The following is a 19848-nucleotide window of genomic DNA, read 5'->3' as shown; positions in this document are numbered from 1 at the left end:
ATTGTAGATAGGATCACAAGATGTTCAGAGCTCACAGATTGTGCCAATGCACTGGACACCCGGAGAATCCAAGTTCAAACTTGAATAAAGGCTCTTTGCTTTTACATATGGGATTTGGTGTCCTTGCTGGTGTTTGGGGGACTCTGCCATCTGGCCATAACAATTAGCACTCATCATTAAACATGTTTAATATAGCCAGGCAGTGGTGGTGCACACCTTTAATTCCAGCACTTGGGAGGCAGAGGCAGGAGGATCTAGAGTGAGTTGCAGGATAGCCAGGGATGTTACACAGAGAAACCCTGTCTCGGAAAAAAAAAAATGTTTAACATAAAAATAGCTGCATTTTTTAGGCACTAACGATTAAGTCCGGGAAAAAGTGCTTGCTAGATAAACACTCTCCCTGTGAACAATAACCCCAGTCTAAGGTGCATTTATTATTGTTGGTTTGTCTGTGTGTGTCTGTGGTGTATGTGTGTGGTGCTAGGGGACATAGGAGCTTGTGCATGTTAGTTAGATAAGCACTTTACAATAAATCACAAGCCTAGCCTTAGCACCCTGCCCTCCCCTTTTTTTTTTTTTGGTCTTATAAAACATTGTTTTTTGAGACAGGGTTTCTCTGTGTACCTTTGGAGCCTGGCCTGGAACTCAACGCACTTTGTAGACCAGTCTGGCCTCCAACTCATTGAGATCCACCTGCCTCTGCCTCCCAAGTGCAGGAATTAAAGGCATGCACCACCACAGCCTGGCCTTATAAAACATTGTTTAAGTCACTTGATTTTTCACCCTACGATGTATCTTTTCAAGATAGAAATAATGATTCTACGACAGGTTCTCTAAGTTTATTTTCTCAAGATCACTTAAACTCCTTAAAATTATTGGAGCACCTCCCCCCCCAAGATCTTCTACATTGTGGTTTGTATCAATATTTACTAATTACAGTTTAAGATAGAGAAAAATTCTGTTTTTTTTTGTTTTTGTTTTTGTTTTTTGGGTTAGGAACTCACTCTGCAGCTAGACTGACTTGGAACTATGTAACTCTGCTGGCCTCCAGCTTGTAACAATATTCTATCTCAGCTTCTCAAATGCTAGCTAGCATTATAGTTGAAAACTACCCATAATAATAGCCAATATTATTACTAAGATAACATTTTTCTTCTCCTTTTTCTTTTTTGAAATAGTGTCTCACTGTATAGCTCCAGCTGTACTAGAGCTCTCGGAGTAGACCAGGATGGCCTTGAATGCAGAGATCCATTGGTCTTTGCCCCTGGAGTATTTTTGGGTGTGTGCCGTTACACCAGGTGTAAACAGCAGTTAAAATGAAAATTAACTCTGTAAACAAAAATGTACTCCCAAATATGGGAATGATTATTATTATTATTATTATTATTATTATTTTTGCAAATTTCTTAAGTTCTAGTTTAATAGACGATAGCTGGGATTTAGCTCTGCCTCTATCTATTGTAATGTGTTACTTTGATTGGAGTACGGTAAGAAAACTCGAGCTTTACAGATTCCGCGCTTTAAAAAAATTACTTTTAAACGTTTAAGGCAGGCGAGATGGCAGAGAACCAATCCCCTCAAATAGTCCTCTGACCTCCAAACATGCATCGTGGCTCGTGCACACATCACACACACACACACACACACACACACACACACACACACACACACACAAAATTTAAAAGAAAAAAAAATTAACTTAAAATTGACCAGGTGGCTGGCGAAGAGGGACGAATGCGTGGAACTGGAGGCCGAGTTAGGACATTCATTTTGAGAAAAAAAAAAGCCAAAAAACAAAAACAACGGATGATGTTAAATTAACTCTTGACCACCTTTGAGCTCCAACCCTAGTCTTGGCCTTGGGTGCTTCCTCCTGGATAAAAACTATCCTTTGCATCTAGATGCACGAATGCATAAATATGTAGTTTGTGTCAACTTTTTTCCCGCTCGTTGTTTCTAGATGTTTCCGTATATCTACCTTGTTCTTTTCACGTTATTTTCCCAAGGGCTTAGTATCCAGTTTGTCTTCCTCTAACGATAAAAGGACTAGGTTTCCCGGTTTTGTCACCTCAACAGGCCTACCCCGGGTGAGGGCTTCCCTCGGGGCTCAGCCTGGGGATCCACCACTACACACAGGGGGTGGAAACCTACGCCTGGCAGGTCGGGAGCCTGCTTCCGGGAAGCCGACCGGAAGCCGCTCCGGGTGCTGCGACAAACCTGACTTCAGGGGCCGTCGTAAAAGTGTCGTCTCTGGCGCGTCGGGCTGGCCACAGGTTTCCGCTCGCCAGGGCCGGGGGTCGGGGACTGCGGGTGTTCGTTTCCCTTAAGATGGCGGACGACGAGACGGACGGCGCCGAGAGGATGGACGTCAGCCCGGAGCCTCCCCGGGGCCCTCAGCGGCCGACCTCGGTGAGCCTTCACCCGCTAGCGCCTTTTGTCCTCTCCCCAGGAGTCTCCCGCCGCGCCTCGGAGGGTGTGGGGCTCCGCTCTCCGTGGCGTTGCTGGGGAAGGGGAGTCCAAGGATTGAAGGACCCTCTCCCCCCATAAAGTTAGTGGCCACCTACACACATTCCTGCCAGCCAAGCCCACGGAGTATAATGACTGTCATCTATTTAGTCTCAACGTGCTTGGGCACGCGTGTCTCTATTTTGAAGTGGAAAGAACTCGTACTGTATTAGGTGGTTTACTGTGGGAGCTGAGGTGAGACTGGAGAAGGCCATTTTTCGGTAGTCGCATTGCTGGCCCATTTTGTTTTTGTTGATAGGAATCCTGTACGCAGCACCTGGTGTGAGATAATCGCATAGGTGGTTGAACTTGATAGTGACAGTGCGTGTTGCAGCTGTCATGTCCAGATGTCATTACTGTAGCGTCTTGAGAATCCCAGGTCTGGCCCCCAGTGAGGGAAATCTGTCACTTGTCACTGCCTTTTAAATGTGAAGAAATGAGAGAAATACCTTTAACGAATAGTGGAATATGTACCTGGCTCTTGGGTTTTGAAAGAATGAGAAAAAGCGGAGGTAGTGAACACATTTGAGTCATAGTCTGGCTGTAGGGAGACTACTAACAGTGTAGTCTAAAAGGCGGGGTAATGTTAGCAAATGTTCTGATGTGGTCCCTTCAGACAAGTAACTATTGGGGAGAGAAATACTAAATATTGATTATGACATGTTTTAATCAGTTTGTCTGTAGCTGCATGTGGAAAAGTGTGGGATATAGACACACCCACTAATAATGCATCATATACACACATATTTGTTAGTGCAGTTGGTTTTGGTTTTGTTCCACCTGCCTCTGCCTCCCGAGTGCTGGCATTAAAGGTGTGCACCACCACTGCCTGGCTAGTGCAGTTGTTGTATAGTTTTAATAAACTTGTTCTTGACTTTACCCCATCACACTTGAACATTGTTTTATGAGACAAGAGAGTGACACAGAAATGAGTCAACCACAGGGACTGGAGAGAATGTCTGTAAGATAAAAACCCCATAAGGACAGAGTTGGAATAAGGATGTGTGTACTAGGTCAGCACTTGGCACTCTTCCTCCTCCATCTCAAAAAGTAGTTGAAACTCATTTCACCCTGGTAGTGAAGTTCAGATGAAAACAATTATAGAGATGACAAGGGATGAGACACTGCAACATGTTTCCAAGTAGCGAAACTTCTTTTAGTGCTGGAGAGCAAACTTAAGGTTTTATGCATGCTAGGTAAGAGCTCTTCTTGTGAGCTATAGTGCCATCCCTGCAACATATTAGGCTAAGGCAGAAGGATCACTTAACTTCAGAAATTCCAGGTAAGCTCTGGGCCACACATGAAACTCCATTTAAAAACATAAGTAGGAGAATGATTCATAAATAGAATCATGCCCTTTTTTTGTAATCTATTGTAACTATGTTGTAGTCATAAGAATTGTAGTTTCCTATTGCCAATGATAAGTAATGTTTATTTAAAGTTTTGTCGTATTAATTCTTTCCCACTAGCACTGTAAAACCCCAATATTAAAACCATAAAACATCCATTAATTTGGAATTGGAGATGATGGTATAGAAATTGAACAGGAGCTGGGCTGTGGCACACTCCTTTAATTCTAGCACTCAGAAGGCAGATGCAGGTAGATCTCTGTGAGTTTAAGGCCAGCCTGGTCTACAGGGCTAGTTCCAGGACAGCCAGAGCTACACAGAGAAACCCTGTCTTGACAACCCCCCCCAAAAAAAAATGGAAGAAAGAAATTGAACAGGAATCTGTAGCAAATACTCCTTATTTATTTATGGTTTTTTGAGACAGGATTACTCTGTATTGTTTTAGAGGCTGTCCAGGAACTCGCACTGTAGACCAGGCTGGCCTCAAACTCACAGAGATCCGCCTGCCTCTGCCTCCCGAGTGCTGGAATTAAAGACATGGGCCACCAACGCCCTCTCGGCTGCAAATATTCCTTCAAAGAATAATATATTTCTTTGGACAAGGCTTTTTAAACTTTACAAAGTAGCAAGGAGAGGTGTCATGTAACCTCAGGGAACTCAGTCTAGTGATACAAATAATATAATAATGAAAGAATTTAGGTTCAAGATAGGAAGGTATAAGTGTATACAGACCTATGACTGTGAAGCCTAATAACCCCTTTGGGCTTTTTGTTTGGTTTTTGTTTTTTGGCTTGAATATTTCTGCTTGACCCCAGAGATCATCCTACTTCCTGTACTTTTTAAAGACTGCTGTTTTTCATTTTGTTCTCCCTACTTAAATACCCTTGTTGTTAAGCCAAAGTTGCTCAACTTGAGTCCTCAGCACCCTACCCCCATTTGATTAATTTGTATCTCAAATCACAGTCTGGACTGGTAGAAACAAAATAACAAATATAGGATAGCTACAGAGCTTTCATAATGATTTCCATTCTCTCCAGCACTCGGAGGCAGAGGCAGGTGGATCTCTGTGAGTTCAAGGCCAGCCTGGTCTACAGAGCAAGTTCCAGGACAGCCTCCAAAGCTACACAGAGAAACCCTATCTCAAAAAACCAAAACCAAAACAAAACAAAAAAACCATTCTCATTAGAGTGCTTTTCTAGTTATAGTTGCTGATTTCCTTAAACTAAATTTCCTTTTTAGATACAGGATCATTTTATTAACATTGCTAACCACTTTGTCATCACTTAACATGTAAGTAGAAGGAAATGATAGTGCTTGCAAGATGGCTGAGAGGTGCTAAGAGGTGATTATTGCACAAGCCTGGTAACCGTAATTTGATCGTTAGAACCAATGCAAATGTGGAAGGAGAGAAAGAACTCTACAAAGTTGCCCTCTGACCTTCATGCTGTGGCACGTGCAGCCACCTGCCCACACACAATAATAATAATTTTTTAAAAATTATAATGAAACAATAGTTGAGAGTTATTGAACATTTATAAAAGCCATTGCTAAATCTTCACTAAGAGATAAAAATAAAAAAATAATTTGAGTTAAACAAATTCATCAAGAGAATTGATTCTTGGATCTTAAAAGGTCTAAGAAACTACCTATCACAAGCATGCCCTAGTAAACTAGCCATTTTGAAGTTACTAGTTTAGAATTGATGATTGAGGTTATAGAAAGGAACAGTATCTTTAAGGTCCAGTTGTGTGCATATGCACATACATATACCTAGGAACCAAACAGCCTAGGAAAAGAGTACGGCAATGTAGTTTTTAGGAAACAGTAATTTATTGGATCCATGATAGGGGCTGAAAAAATTGGAAATCCAGAAGGTTTTGTGGTGGTCTGTCAGAATACCTACTTTCTTTTACTGGATTCCCCCCTAAGTTGCATCTTAAAAGATATCACACAGTGTGATACTGTGATCTTTTTTTCTGAGTACTCTCGTTGCATAGTAATGCCATCCAGTCCCAACAGCTTTCCAAACTATGTATGTTCATTTCCCAGCTTACAGCTCTAGGCCATCTCTCTTCTGAGCTTCAGAATCAAACTCAGTTGCTTGCTTGTTTCCACTAGAATATCTGATAGATGTTTTGAAAAGAGAGAGCAAGCTGGGCAGTGGTGGTGCTCACCCTTAATCTCAGCACTGGGAAGGCAGAGGCAGGTAGATCTCTGTGAGTTTGAGGCCAGTCTGGTTTACAAAGCTACACAGAGAAACCCTGTCTCAAAAAATCCAAAAGAGTAAGAGAATTGTTTAAAAAGAGGTCATGAGCCTGGCAGTGGTGGCGTATGCCTTTGGTTTTGAACTCACAGAGCTCCGCCTGTTTCTGCCTTCTGAGTGCTTACACCACCACCGCCTGGCAACTGTAGCTTCTTATACTGGTTTGTTTCCATCTACTTTTTTTGTTTGTTTCTTTTGAGACACATTTTTTGTATGTAACAGTACTGGCTGTCCTGGAACTTACTCTGTAGACCTGGCTGGCCTTGAACTCACAGAGATCCTCCTGCCCTGCCTCCTGAGTGCTGGGATTAATGGCATGAGCCACCACCATCTGGCTGTCTTTCCTTGTACTTTTGCCATTTGCAGAATGGGGAGTGGAGGAAGCCCTGACTGAGTGAAGCCCTGATTGAATGTTGACACAGACAAAGGCTTGTCAAGGAACATGGCCTCAGTCGTGTGAGAAAATGGCAAAGTCCCCCTTTTCCACCTCTGCTCCAAAATAGGCTCAGAGGGATGACAAAGTCTTCTTCTGGTCCATCTGCATATATTGATAGTGTGGACAGAAAATCTCCTTTTTTCTCCCCCAAGACATTTATGGCCTGAAGAGTGCTCCCTACAGGGAATGCTTCTATTGAGATTAGCTGTACACCATAAACCCTGTCTCCTTGTTTATCTGTATGTCATAACCTTGCCTTTTTTTTTTCTACTTTTGATTTTTCAAGACAGGGTCTCTCTGTGTAACTCTGACTGTCCTGTAGACAGGCTGGCCTCGAACTCACAGAGATCTGTCTACCTCTGCCTCCGCAGTGCTGGGATTAAAGGCGGGCACCATCACTGGATGGCATGATCCTGCCTTCTTGTTCAGCTGTATGCAGTAACCCTGCCTGTCTGTGTTGTATATGATAAACACACTGCAGTGCTGAGGTTTCTCCATCTGAGAGTCTAGACTATCTGATCCCAACTTTTCATCTCTGTGGATGTGTTATTTCTTCATTTCTTTGCTGCTCCTAGTCAGGGCAAGTTCCTGCAGTGATGCTGCATATGAGGCATTTCAGTCCATTCTCTACAGAGCAAAAAGTGTAATCTTTAAGAGTAAATCAGTTCTGTGTCAGTCTCTTCAGTACTTCACAGAGAATCTGCCTGGAAAGACAGGTGTGCAAATCAGTGATGAATGATAACCACGGAGAGACGTCTTTGCCTATTCTTTATGTGCTGCCTTTGAAGGTTGTCTCAAATTTCCATTGCCATCCCATTATCCAGTTTCTCTAAAGACGTCAATCCTATGCTGTATTCTATGAGAGAATTTCCATTGTCTCAGGTGGCCTAAAACAAAATATTAAGACCTTACTACTCCCTGGTGACTTACTATGATCTCCTGTACATGAGTCAGTGTGGCACTTGTGAAAGAAATAATAGCTATTTTTATTTTGGTTGACAAGTTTGGTCCTTTTTCTTTTCTTTCTTGAGATGGATCTTGTTATATAGCTCAGCCTGGCCTATAACTCACAATATTGTCTTCTAGAATGTGTTCACCAACATGGGTATCATTACACATCCTTTAAAAAAGTCTTATGTCCCTATAATAAGTGGAGTGCTTGTGGAAATAGATTATACTAAACAAATATCACTGAAAGGCTGCAGAAGAGTTGCTGTGCTTCCTTAAGTACCCACTTGTTACCCAGAAGCAATTAAGGACCTGACCAGAGCCAAGTTCACAATCATTCTCTTAAGTATTCCTTCTAATATTTGACTTAATGCAGTTCTTCAAAACAAGTTCTACTTGGCTTAGTAGAGTAAGACTCTAACCACTTAATATGTTTTTATGGATAAAATTTTTAAAAAGCCTTTCAGCTTTTTGTTTTTATGAGTAAGCTTAGAAATGATGTTAACTACAAGGAAGGCATGTCTTTTTATTTATTCCTTTTTTAAATGCATACATATTTTACTTTGCAATCTAAGAAAATACTTTAGTTGTTTTGGAAATGTATAGTCCATACAACAGAAAAAAACTGATGGAAATAATGCTATTTGAAAAGGAGGTCTAATATATTTATTAAATATACTTACAAGATAAACAGGGATAGAAGCTCTGGGAACGTGGCTAGCTTCCAAGACAGTGCTTTTACTTTTGCTTTCCTTTTATCCTCACCTGTGCCCATCCCCCTCCTCCATGCCCCTTTGGGCGTGGACAATGTTGTGGGCTCACCCCTACAGGACAGCATTACATTCATCCAAAGACTTCAAAGGAAAGTGTGGTTGGAGATGAAAAAGGAAGACAGTGGCTCAAAAGACAGGATGCTTATAAAAACGAGATTCTGGCAGCATACTTATTCTTTATTGAAAGATAAAAGAGCAGAGAGAGAGAGAGAGAGCTTGTCACAGGCCTCGATATATTGCTCCGACTCATATTATTAATGCTGTAAATACATGGGAAACATGTTTACAGACAGGACAAGGTTGGCAGAAATAATGAAATGTAGTGTGAAAAAGTGGCTAAGCATCAGATTAAGACTGACAATATGGAAGTTAGTAGAAGTAAGAAATGAAGCCTCACAAACTAGGCTTGCTTGTCCATAGGACCAGGTGTCTCCATGTGACTGACCTAAGGTGTTAGTTGCACACATTCTCCAAGTTATAATTGTGATATAGCTGCCAAGAAGAGAATGTGCTCTTTGAAAGCAGGGATTATGTCTGGGATCTCATGCTTGAACTTCAGCTTTTTTTTGTTTTTTGTTTTCCAAATTCCATGTCTTTATTGAAAACTCACTGTGTGCACAGTGTGATTTTTTTTTTAGATATGAATTTTTCTCCCAGGCAGTGGTGGTACACACCTTTAATCCTAGTGCTTAGGAGACAGCGGCAGGTGGATCTATGTGAGTTCAATGCCAGCTTGGTCTAAGTGAGTTCCAGGACAGCCAGAGTTGTTACACAGAGAAACCCTATCTTGGGGGGTGGGGGGAGACAAAAAACTTGTCACCGGTGTGCCTTTAGCAGAGACAGGCAGATTTTTTTCTGTTTTGGGAACAAAAGAAAAGAAAAGAAAGGTTTATATGCCAAATAGCAGTACAAGAAAGCTGTATACCCAAGGATTTCTGATGCCTCAAAATGTTTTCTAATTGCTAATTCAGTACTACCTATGAAAAATCCAGAGCCTCTAGATTTTGTTACCTTTCCAAAAAAATTTAAAAAACAATAAAAAAGAAGAAGAGGCAGCAGCTAAGATTATGGGACTCACACCTTTAATCCCAGTTTTTGGGAGACTGGGGCAGGCAGATCTCTGAGTTCAAGACAAGCCTAGTCTACAGAGCTAGTTCCAGATCAGCTAGGGCAGCATAGTGAGACTTTCTTAAACAAAAACAAAAACAAACAAGTAAAAATTAAAAAAAGGAAATTAAGAAGTGACAGGCCGCTGAAGATTGCAGATATTTAGTAGTTGTCTTACTGAAGGCTAAGTTGTGGTTTAAACAGGAATCTACCAAAGTTCCTTTTTCAGAATAATGTTCCCACAGGGGCATCTGTAGCTGCACATTTTAGAGTTGCAAACTTTATCTTTTAGTCTCCATGGGGATGAGGAAAATGTTCGGAATGTCTGGGAATTTAAAATGTTGTGAGAACTTGTTTTTATGGGACAGTTAATTAGGAAAGCTAGCTTTTCCTTAATCCCAAATGTTGTGGAGAAAATAGTTGCTTTTTGTTTGTTTGTTTTTCTGGTCTTTCAACTTAAACATTTAATTCCTGTTGCAAATGGAGGAAACACTTAAAAAACAACCAAAGGGGAGAAAACATGAAATGTTCACCAATAATAATTGCCGAATAACTTGTTTACTCAGTAAAATACATATTGAATAATTTTAAAATGTTTTACATTTTGTGTATATGTGTGTGTGTGTGTGTATGTATGTATGTATGTATATAAAAACAGGTACTCACTTACCTTATTGTGTGTATAGAGTTCAGAGGTTACCTCTCTGGAGTCAGTTTTCTCCTGTTACCTTGTAGTATCCAGGATTAAACTTAGGTCATCATAGCTTCAATATCTTACTGGCCTCTGTGTGTGTGTGTGTGTGTGTGTGTGTGTGTGTGTGTGCGTGTTAATCTCAAAAGAGATACAGAAATTTTAATTGGGAAACAGTTTTTTTTTTTTTTTTTTTTGGTTTTTCGAGACAGGGTTTCTCTGTAGCTTTGGAGACTGTCCTGGAACTCACTTTGTAGACCAGGCTGGCCTCGAACTCACAGAGATCCGCCTGCCTCTGCCTCCCGAGTGCTGGGATTAAAGGCGTGCCCCACCAACGCCCGGCTGAGAAACAGTTTCTGAGTTGGGTATAGTAGCTCATACTTGACAATCCTTGAATTTGGGGGGGGGGGCAAAGCAGGAGAATTATGAGTTCAAGGCCACCCGGAGCTATATAGTGACTTTCAGGTCAGCCTGGGCTACCAAGAAAGATCTTATTTCAATAATAATAATAATAACAACAACCCAACTCTCCTTCTAAGGTTCAGGGATTCTTATGGAAAAGAAGAAGAGCTAGGGGCAATGCAATAGTGGATAACTATAAGGAAACTGTCTTTTGTACAGAGAAGGTACACATATGAATTTACAGGGGTTTTGACAACATGCACAAAACCTGTACAAACCCAAGCCAGACTAAATCATAGCATGGAAATGGGAGGTGGGCATAAAATCCCTAGCCAATGGAGCCATTGACTATTGTTAGCTTCTGGAAAAGGGAGACAGTTTTTGTTTTTGTTTTTTGTTTTTTGTTTTTTTTTTTTTGCATAGTAATGCCATCCAGTCCCAACAGCTTTCCAAACTATGTATGTTCATTTCCCAGCTTACAGCTCTAGGCCATCTCTCTTCTGAGCTTCAGAATCAAACTCAGTTGCTTGCTTGTTTCCACTAGAATATCTGATAGATGTTTTGAAAAGAGAGAGCAAGCTGGGCAGTGGTGGTGCTCACCCTTAATCTCAGCACTGGGAAGGCAGAGGTAGGTAGATCTCTGTGAGTTTGAGGCCAGTCTGGTCTACAAAGCTTCACAGAGAAACACTGTCTACAAAAATGAGTACAGGACAGACAGGGCTACATAGTTAGACCTTATATTCAACAGAAACAAACAAACACCCAAATATATTTTCTGGCATGCAGCAGGCCATGGGTTCAGCTCCTAGAACTGCTAAGTGAATGAATGAGTATTTGTAGTTGATGATATCAGATACGAGTACAGAATGAATGTCTTCTTTATAAGTGCTGTATTGTAATTAACAGGAGAGAAATTTTCTGGCATTACCAGTGAAGGATTATTACTGAGCTGTACCTTGAAGAAGGGATAAGGGACAGAGCAGAGGAATGAGAGCTAGTAATTAGACCCATAGAAAGGGCACTGCTGGTATCCACATTCAGGTATTCTGTACCAATCAACAAGCAGTATAAATACATGGTTTAAAAACATGAATATTTTGTGTTAAGGCATAAGCATATTTAGTAGTATCCAAGACTTTAGACAGTTGTTAGCTCAGAATCTTCATTAGACTAGAGAAAGATTAAAGGGAAGATTAAAGACAGGGTTTCTTGTGTAGCCCTGGCTGTGCTGGAACTCTCCCTTTATTATTTTGTTGTAGTTTAACGTGAAATTATGCAAATCAAGAAGGGTAAAGTTAAAAGACCTGCGTACTTATATTTGCTTTAGCAGAATAAGCATCGAAACCATATGGGACACCTTTTTTTTTCTTTTTCTTTTTTATGGTGCAGATCAAACCCGATGCCTTGTACATGTTATATAAATGCTCTACCATGTAGTTAGCCCCACCCCAGTATCTGTAGACAAATTTATAGTATACATGATTAATTTTTTTGTAAGCATGGTTATATTAATAATCAACATTTGCCTTTTCTATTTAACAGATTTTATGTATATATGTATATTGGCTTTTCGAGACACGGTTTCTCTGCAGGTTTGGAGACTGTCCTGAAACTCACTTTGAAGACCAGACTGGCTTCCAACTCACTGAGATCCGCCTGCCTCTGTGCCACCACCACCTGGCTACTTAGCAGTATTTTATGGCATTCTATATCCGTAGAATGGTATGTTCTGCTGGGCATGGCAATGTATCCCTTTAACTTGGCACTCAGAAGCAGAGTCATTGGATCTCTGCAAGTTCTAAGCCACCCTGGTCTACATAGTGTCGGCTCTGGTGCCAGGGCTACATAGTGAGACCCTGCGTCCGAAGGGGTAGGGAGTGGTATGTTCTGTCTTAATAAATGTACTTTTATCTGTAGGCATTTAGGCAGACTTCAGCTTTTTCAGTTACAAGTATTGCAGTGAACATAACTGATATTTATGCACACTTGAGCAATATGGTTGAATGGTGGGTTCTATGATTTCTTTTTTGTTCTTCCAGTAATGGTCATTGAGGTTTTTAGTGGTTTGCTTTTACGAATATTTTTGTACCTGAGACATGTAAGATTAATTAAGCTTTAGAATGATTTCTGTAGATAGAACATATATGTGTGCATAAGTGCATAAGTGCATGCACACACACACACATACACACACACATGTGCTTAAATTAGTTTTTTCTCTTTGCTGAGACAAAACATCTGGCAGAGGCAGCTTAGGGGAAGAGAAGATTGGTTGATTTTTGACTCCTAGTTCTATGGCCAGGAAGGCATGCTATCTGGTGGTGGGAGCCTGAGGTGGCTGGCTCGTACTTCTGTGACTGACTAGGAGGTTGGGGCAGAGGGTGCTGAAAGGCTGTCTATGACTGCCAGAGCCAGTCCCTTGGTTATCTACTGCCAAGAGAGGTTCTACCTCTTCAGGCCCCACAGTCTCCCAACTGTTCAAACACATTGCATATTCAAACCACAGTAAAGACAGACAGACAGTAAAAACTGAATCCTTTCCAGGACTCTTACTATTTTTAGTTTATTTTGAATTTTTTCGGATTTTTTTTTTCCCGAAACAGGGTTTCTCTGTATTGTTTTGGAGGCTGTCCTGGAACTCTTTCTGTAGACCAGGCTGGCTTCGAACTCACAGAGTTCCACCTGCCTCTGCCTCCAGAGTGCTGGGATTAAAGGCATGTGCCACCAACGCCCAGTGTTTTTTCTTTTTTAAAGAGGCAGGTATAGGCCGGGTGGTGGTGGCGCACGCCTTTAATCCCAGCACTTGGGAGGCAGAGGCAGGCGGATCTCTGTGAGTTCGAGGCCGGGTTGGTCCGGCAGCCTCCAAAACAATACAAAGAAACCCTGTCTCGTAAAATCCAAAAAAAAAAAAAAAAAAAAAAAAGAGGCAGGTATTCCCTAGGCCTTGAACTTGTGTGTAGTTGAGGATGAACTTGAGCTTATGGTCCTTTTTTTTTTTTTTTTTTTTTTTTTGTCTCTATATCCAGAGTACTGTGTTACAGGTGTGTGTCATCATGCCACGTTCTAATGTAGTACTGTGGGTAGAACCCAGGACTTCTTGTATGCTAGATAAGCACTCTACTACCTTAGCTATATTCACCTTTTCCCCAGAGATCTTCTATTTAAATATAAGCGTATATAGCATGTCCTCTCTTCTCCTCTGTATAAACAGTAGCATATGGACTCACTGTTCTGTGCCTTTTGCCATTTCTTTAGTTAGTTAGTTGGTTTTTTTTGTTTTTGTTTTCCTTCGAGACGGGGTTTCTCTGTGTAGCTGCCTGGCCTTTTGTCTACTTTTTAACAGTATAACTTGAAGGATATATCAGGACATGTATCTCCTCATACTCTAGCAGTGTTGATATGTGGCTAACCCACAATTGATTTAACTCTTAAAAAAAAGACCACTTAAAAGTGCCACAATGCACGAGTCAGAGGACAGCTTGCAAGTATCAGTTCTGGGGTTAGCCGGGTCATCAGGCTTGATAGCAAGAACTTTACTTGGTGAGCCATCTTGTTGGTCCAGTTGACTCTCCTCTTATTTTGTATTGAGAAAGATAAAGATATTGCAAATTGCTTTAAATTACAGAATTATGCCTTTATTTGTACTCCTTGATCATTAAGAAATAACTTGGTATCCGGGCATAGTGATGTTACACCTTTAATCCCAGCACTTGGGAAGCAGAGGCAGGTGAATCTCTGAGTTCATAGTGAGCCTGGTCTACAGAGCAAGTTCCAGGATAGCCAGGACTGTTACACAGAGACACCCTGTCTTGGGGTTAAAAAAAAAAAAAAGGAAAGAAATAACTTGGCTTTAAGGGTATTGCCCCTGGTAGGCCTGCCATACTCATGTACAGGTAGCATAAGTTGGATTTAATGGGTTAGATATATACATAAAGGAAAAGGTCACAAAGTTGGAGGGGATGGGGAAGTAGAGGGGAGAGATGGAGGAAGGGTGGTAGTGAACATGTTCAATGTGATTATGTATGAAATTCTCAAAGAATAAGATACTTTATTTTTTTAACTAAAAAAGCAATTTGTAAAAATAAAAATGTCTGATTTTTTTTTCCTTTCAGTGGTGGGATCAACAAGTTGATTTTTATACTGCTTTCTTACATCATTTGGCACAATCAGTGCCAGAAATTTATTTTGCCGAGATGGACCCAGATTTGGAAAAGCAAGAAGAGAATGTACAAATGTCAATATTCACTCCATTGGAATGGTACTTATTTGGAGAGGATCCGGATGTTTGCTTAGAGAAATTAAAGCACAGCGGAGCATTTCAGTTGTGTGGGAAGGTTTTCAAAAGTGGAGAAACAACTTATTCTTGTAGGTAAGCCTCAGGCTTTTATAGGATTGGTTACAATTTACGAGTTATAGTTTGCATCATGCCTGTTTCACGATGTCTTTTTCCCAGTTTGTCACTGTCTATAGTCTGTCTATATTTAGTCTGAAGTTCCTTTTAAATCCACTTTTGCTCATAGAGTTTGCTTTTTAATATATTACTTTTTTTTCTTTTGGTTTTTCAAGTCAGGTTTCTCTGTGTAGTCCTATCTGTCCTGGGAGTTGCTCTGTAGACTAGGCTGGCCTCGAACTCACAGAGATCTGCCTGCCTCTTTTTCCCTGGTGCTGGGACCAAAGGCATACGCCACCACTGCTTGGCTCTTGACCTCTTTTTAAATAATTCTCTTACTCTTTTTTTTTTCTGTTTTTAAAGGTATCCAAGAAATAGATCATTGCATTGTGTACATGTAATATAGTCAGCATACTCTATCTGAAACTTTTGAGATGAGGTACCTATATTTCAGAGTTCTGAGCACTTCTTCAACAGCATTTTAATAGAACCTTGTAATCATACAGCAAGATTTCTGTTAAGAGCTCTATGAGTATTCATGAAGATATACTCACAAGTAATATAGAGTCTGTAGTTACATGTCACACCATACATACATATATAAATATACATATTTTTATCTTTTAGACAGGGTCTCATTCTATTGCCTGTGCTGGCCTAGAGCTTACTATGGGATTACAGGCATGAACCCCAATATCCAGGTTTTATACATATACTAAAAATTTATGTTTGTGTATTTTTCTTTTTTTTTAAAAGATTTATTTATGTAGTATACAGTGTTCTGTCTGCTTGTATCCCTGCAGGTCAGAAGAGGGCACCAGATCTGATGGTTGTGAGCCACCATGTGGTTGCTGGGAATTGAACTCAGGACCTCTGGAAGAGCAACCAGTGCTCTTAACCTCTGCGCCATCTCTCCAGCCCTGTGTGGGCTTTTTTGCTTGCTTTGTTTTGCTTTTCACCACTAACTGAAATTTGGTACAAACCCACAAAGTAACAAAATGTTCCAGAATTTTTGGTTTTTAGAACTGTAGGTAAAGTGTTGTGTGGGAACAGCTGGAATATAGTTGAATGTAAGAGGTCAGTTGTGTGGAAATTGGAGGCAGGTTTATGCCTTTTGTTTTGGGTAAATGCCTTAAATGTCATTGTAGACCAGAGTTTTTTACTTTACGTTACTGCTTGAATTTTTTCTTCCTTTTTTTCTTTTTCCCGAGACAGGGTTTCTCTGTGTATTTTTGGTGTCCTGGAACTCACTCTGTAGACCAGGCTGGCTTCAAAATCATAAAGATCCATTTGGGACTTAAAGGTGTGCACCTCCATGTCCAGCAAAAATTTTTGACTTAGATACTAGCACCACTTTTGTTTTTGTTCTTTACTTGAGGTCATTTAGGTTATAACTCTGCCTTTTTAGACTTTATCAGCAGAATTTCATTGTTTATGCTTGACTGTCATTAGGCCTCACTGAGTATGTATGGTCAATAGTCTTGTGGGTTGTTTTTGTTTTTCCTGTGTCCTACAGTATTTTTATTTTATTTTGTGTGTTTTGCCTGCATGTATATCTATACACCATGTGTGTTTCTGATACCAAAGAGCTCACAAAAGGGGACCTCTGGAACTGGAGTTACAGGTAATTGTGAGCTCCCATAGGGGTGCTAAGAATCAAATCCAGGTTCTCCGGAAGAGCAGCCAATGCTCTTAACTACCAACCATCACTTCAGACCTTAGTTAACAGTTTTCAAAAACAGTTTTTTTATCCTGTTACTTCCTAACAAGAAAAAAAAGTTAACTCTTGCATTTGTATTCCATTTTGCTGTGTTGTCATCTTTCCAAAATTTCTTGGAAACATTGTGACAGGGGTTTTTAGTGTGTAGAAACCATGATTGTTGTTAAACATTCCACAATGTATTGGATTGTTTCCTCTACCCCAACAACAAAATTACTAGTTAATTCAAAAATGTCAGTAGTGCTAAAGGAGATTATTACAGAGATCTACAATTTATCAAAATGATTAGTAACTGTGTAGTACCCAGCTTGATACATATACAGTGTTACCCTTATACTTAGAGAACAGACAAAAAAGGTGGGGGTGTGGCCAGGGGGAGTTTAAGAGCTAGAAGACCAGGACACCTGCTACTAGATAGTATCTTTCAAACATGACAGGGAAACTACACCCATGAAATCTCAATAGTACAGTTTCCTAAATAAGATCTGCATAATGGTGGTACATTGACATGCCAGCACGGACAGGAAGATTTTATAACGTCTTACCTCTAGATCAAGAGCTGCTAGCAATCAGTGACTACTGAGAGAGGGAGAGTCTGTTTTCTTCAGGGACAAACTCCTTGGTAGGTTGTTCAATCACAGTGGTCAGCCTTAAACACATATACATATGAGCAACACTAAATGGACTCAGTAAGGTGTGCGTATATAGTAAAGGAGAGGTTATGTAAAATACAGTGCTCATATGGAATTCTCAAAAATAAAATTTAAACTAGAAACTGCTCTAAACAGATTAGATCATATATTTTAACAGAATTTTGGGCAACCTTTATATCCTACTAGAAACTGCTCTAAACAGATTAGATCATATATTTTAACAGAATTTTGGGCAACCTTTATATCCTGTCAGCTGTTTAAAATTCATCTTCTTTTCCCTCTTCCTTTTTCTCTTCCTCCAGTCCTAAAATTCCTGTTGTATGTGTGTTTTTGAGACAGGGTCTTAGTATGTAGCCCAACTAGTCTTAAACTCACTTTGTAGCTCAGGCTCTCAGCAGTTCTTCTGCCCTAGCCTCAAGAGTGCAGAAAGTACAGATGTGTGCCACCACATCCAACTCTAAAATTTAGTTTTGAACTTTATAATTTTGTCCCTTCACTTATTTAAAAAATTTAATTCTGTACCATGTAGTAACTAATGTTCTTATATTTCTCTGAAAACATGAAGTAGAATCGTGTACTGTAAAAACTCTTTTGTTGGCTCAGTGATTACTTCTTATGTGCCAGGCACTGTTTGTTCTAGGTGTTTGGGATCCATCAGCATATAAGAGAAACATCTTTTCCCTGCAGTGCTTGTATTCCAGTGAAATTTGTCTGTATTGAAACCTCGGTTACAATGCACATTATTTACAAATGATGTGGCAATTTTCTTCATGGTAGATAATCTTCCTTATGAAAAAGGATTTTTTAATACAATTTTTAAATACTATTCCACATAATTAACAGTTTGAAGCCAGGTAAAACTCAAATGTGTTAGAAATAAGGCTGGAAATTACGGCAACAGTATTGTGCTTTTTTCAAAGTTTTCTTTTGTTTTGTTTTTTGAGACAGGGTTTTTTTTTTTATAACCTTGGCTACCAACTTGCTCTATAGATCAGGCTGGCCTCTAACTCACAGAGATCCGCCTGCCTCTGCCTCCCAAGTACTGGCATTAAAGGTATGTGCCATTACCGCCAGGCTTGGGGTACTTTTGTGTTTATTTTGTCAACACACAGGAAACTCACTTATTTTATAGTTATACCTTAAGTATCAATGCAATTGGCTTTTGTTTTTGGAATCTAATAATTTATCTTTTTCAGGGATTGTGCAATTGATCCAACATGTGTTCTCTGTATGGACTGCTTCCAGAGTAGTGTTCATAAAAACCATCGTTACAAGGTATGAAAAAAGAAATATAAAATCACTTAAATAGTAGGAATTTTGAGCAATGTTTCATTTCTTGCTGAGTAGCTCTGATGTGTAGTTAAGTCTGCCTGATGATAAGACATCTGCTACTTCAAGAAGGATCTCCTTACAACATTGTGTTTTTACATTAAGAAGACAGTATAAAGCATGTGAATCACTTAAAGAATAAATAAGACCCTCCTAGGCAGTGGTGGCGCATGCCTTTAATCCCAGAATGGGAGTCAGAAGCAGGTGGATCTCTGAGACTTCGAGTCCAGCCTTCTCTACAGAGTGAGTTCCAGGACAGCCAGGGCTATACAGAGAAACCCTGCCTCAAAAAACCAAGAATTGATAAATAGATAGATAAAAACCAAAAACCTATGTAACTACTGCCAAGTCAAGGAACGGGACAAGGCAAGTTTCAGGAGCTCCGTCCTTTGTCCCTTTGGAATCTCAGTCACTTTATCCTCTCCTGAGAACACTCTTCACTCTATTTTATTGTAATGGTGTCCTTGATTTTTTTTTCTCTTCAGCTTATCCCTTAAATTATAATGAAAAGTTTTATCTGTTGTGAACTTAATATAGATGTATTCATATTGCACATAGTTGTTGTTGAATAACCTTATGTATGTAACTGTAGTTTGTTGGACTTTAATAAGCTAGAACCCACTGGTGGGAGAATAGAATGTGCATGGATACATGCACACAAGTAAATAAGTAAATAAATATAAAACTTTTAAAGAAAATAAAAAAGGTATGAAACAGAGGGGTGGTTCATACCTGTAATTCTAGCACTTGGGAAGCTAAAACAGGAGGACTGCCATGAGTTCAAGATCAGCCTGAGTACATAGTCAATTCCAGATTATCCTGAATTACAGTATAAAAACTCTGTCTTAAAAACACAGGAGGGAGGCTGGTATATAGTCAGTGATGGAGTACATGCCAAGGCCTTGGGTTCTATTCTTAGCATCATATATTATGTTTGTCTAAAGTAGTGCTTCTCAACCTTTCTAATGTTGAGATCCTTTAATGCAGTTCCTCATGTTGTGGTGACTCTCCCAACCATAACATTGCTTCATTTTTTGGGGGGGGGGTTGTTGAGACAGGGTTTCTCTGTAGCTTTGGAGACTATCCTAGAACTCACTCTATAGACCAGGCTGGCCTTGAACTCACAGAGGATCAGCCTGTCTCTGCCTCCCGAGTGCTGGGATTAAAGGCCATTACTGCCCGACCTCATTGCTACTTCATACTTGTAATTTTCTACTGTTATGAATTGTAAATATCTGTATTTTTTGACGGCCTTAGGTAACCCCCAAAAGGAGTTGCAACC

General features: G+C 40.0%; 2 protein-coding genes across 4 annotated transcripts in view; one reads left to right on the top strand and one right to left on the bottom strand.

The window, feature by feature from the left end:
* The window catches only part of Tmem62 (transmembrane protein 62), a 41464-nt gene extending 39112 nt beyond the window's left edge, over positions 1 to 2352 (bottom strand). The window contains exon 1 of one of the 2 annotated variants that reach the window (XM_040746132.1): positions 2218 to 2352. The gene's annotated coding sequence lies outside the window, so the exon portion shown is untranslated. The remainder of the gene's footprint in view (positions 1 to 2217) is intronic. The other variant, XM_040746133.1, reaches the window with a different exon arrangement.
* The window catches only part of Ubr1 (ubiquitin protein ligase E3 component n-recognin 1), a 125821-nt gene continuing 108248 nt past the window's right edge, over positions 2276 to 19848 (top strand). For both annotated transcript variants that reach the window (XM_040746131.1, XM_040746130.1), the window contains exons 1-3: positions 2276 to 2409; positions 14587 to 14843; positions 18434 to 18512. In XM_040746131.1, the coding sequence (XP_040602065.1) occupies positions 2329 to 2409; positions 14587 to 14843; positions 18434 to 18512 (417 nt within the window). In that variant the 5' untranslated portion in view covers positions 2276 to 2328. The remainder of the gene's footprint in view (positions 2410 to 14586; positions 14844 to 18433; positions 18513 to 19848) is intronic.

Source organism: Mesocricetus auratus, unplaced genomic scaffold, assembly GCF_017639785.1.
Source record: "Mesocricetus auratus isolate SY011 unplaced genomic scaffold, BCM_Maur_2.0 Super-Scaffold_100004, whole genome shotgun sequence".
Lineage (NCBI taxonomy): Eukaryota > Metazoa > Chordata > Mammalia > Rodentia > Cricetidae > Mesocricetus > Mesocricetus auratus.
Note: the sequence above shows the minus strand (reverse complement) of the source record. Positions and strands in the feature narration are given on the sequence as shown.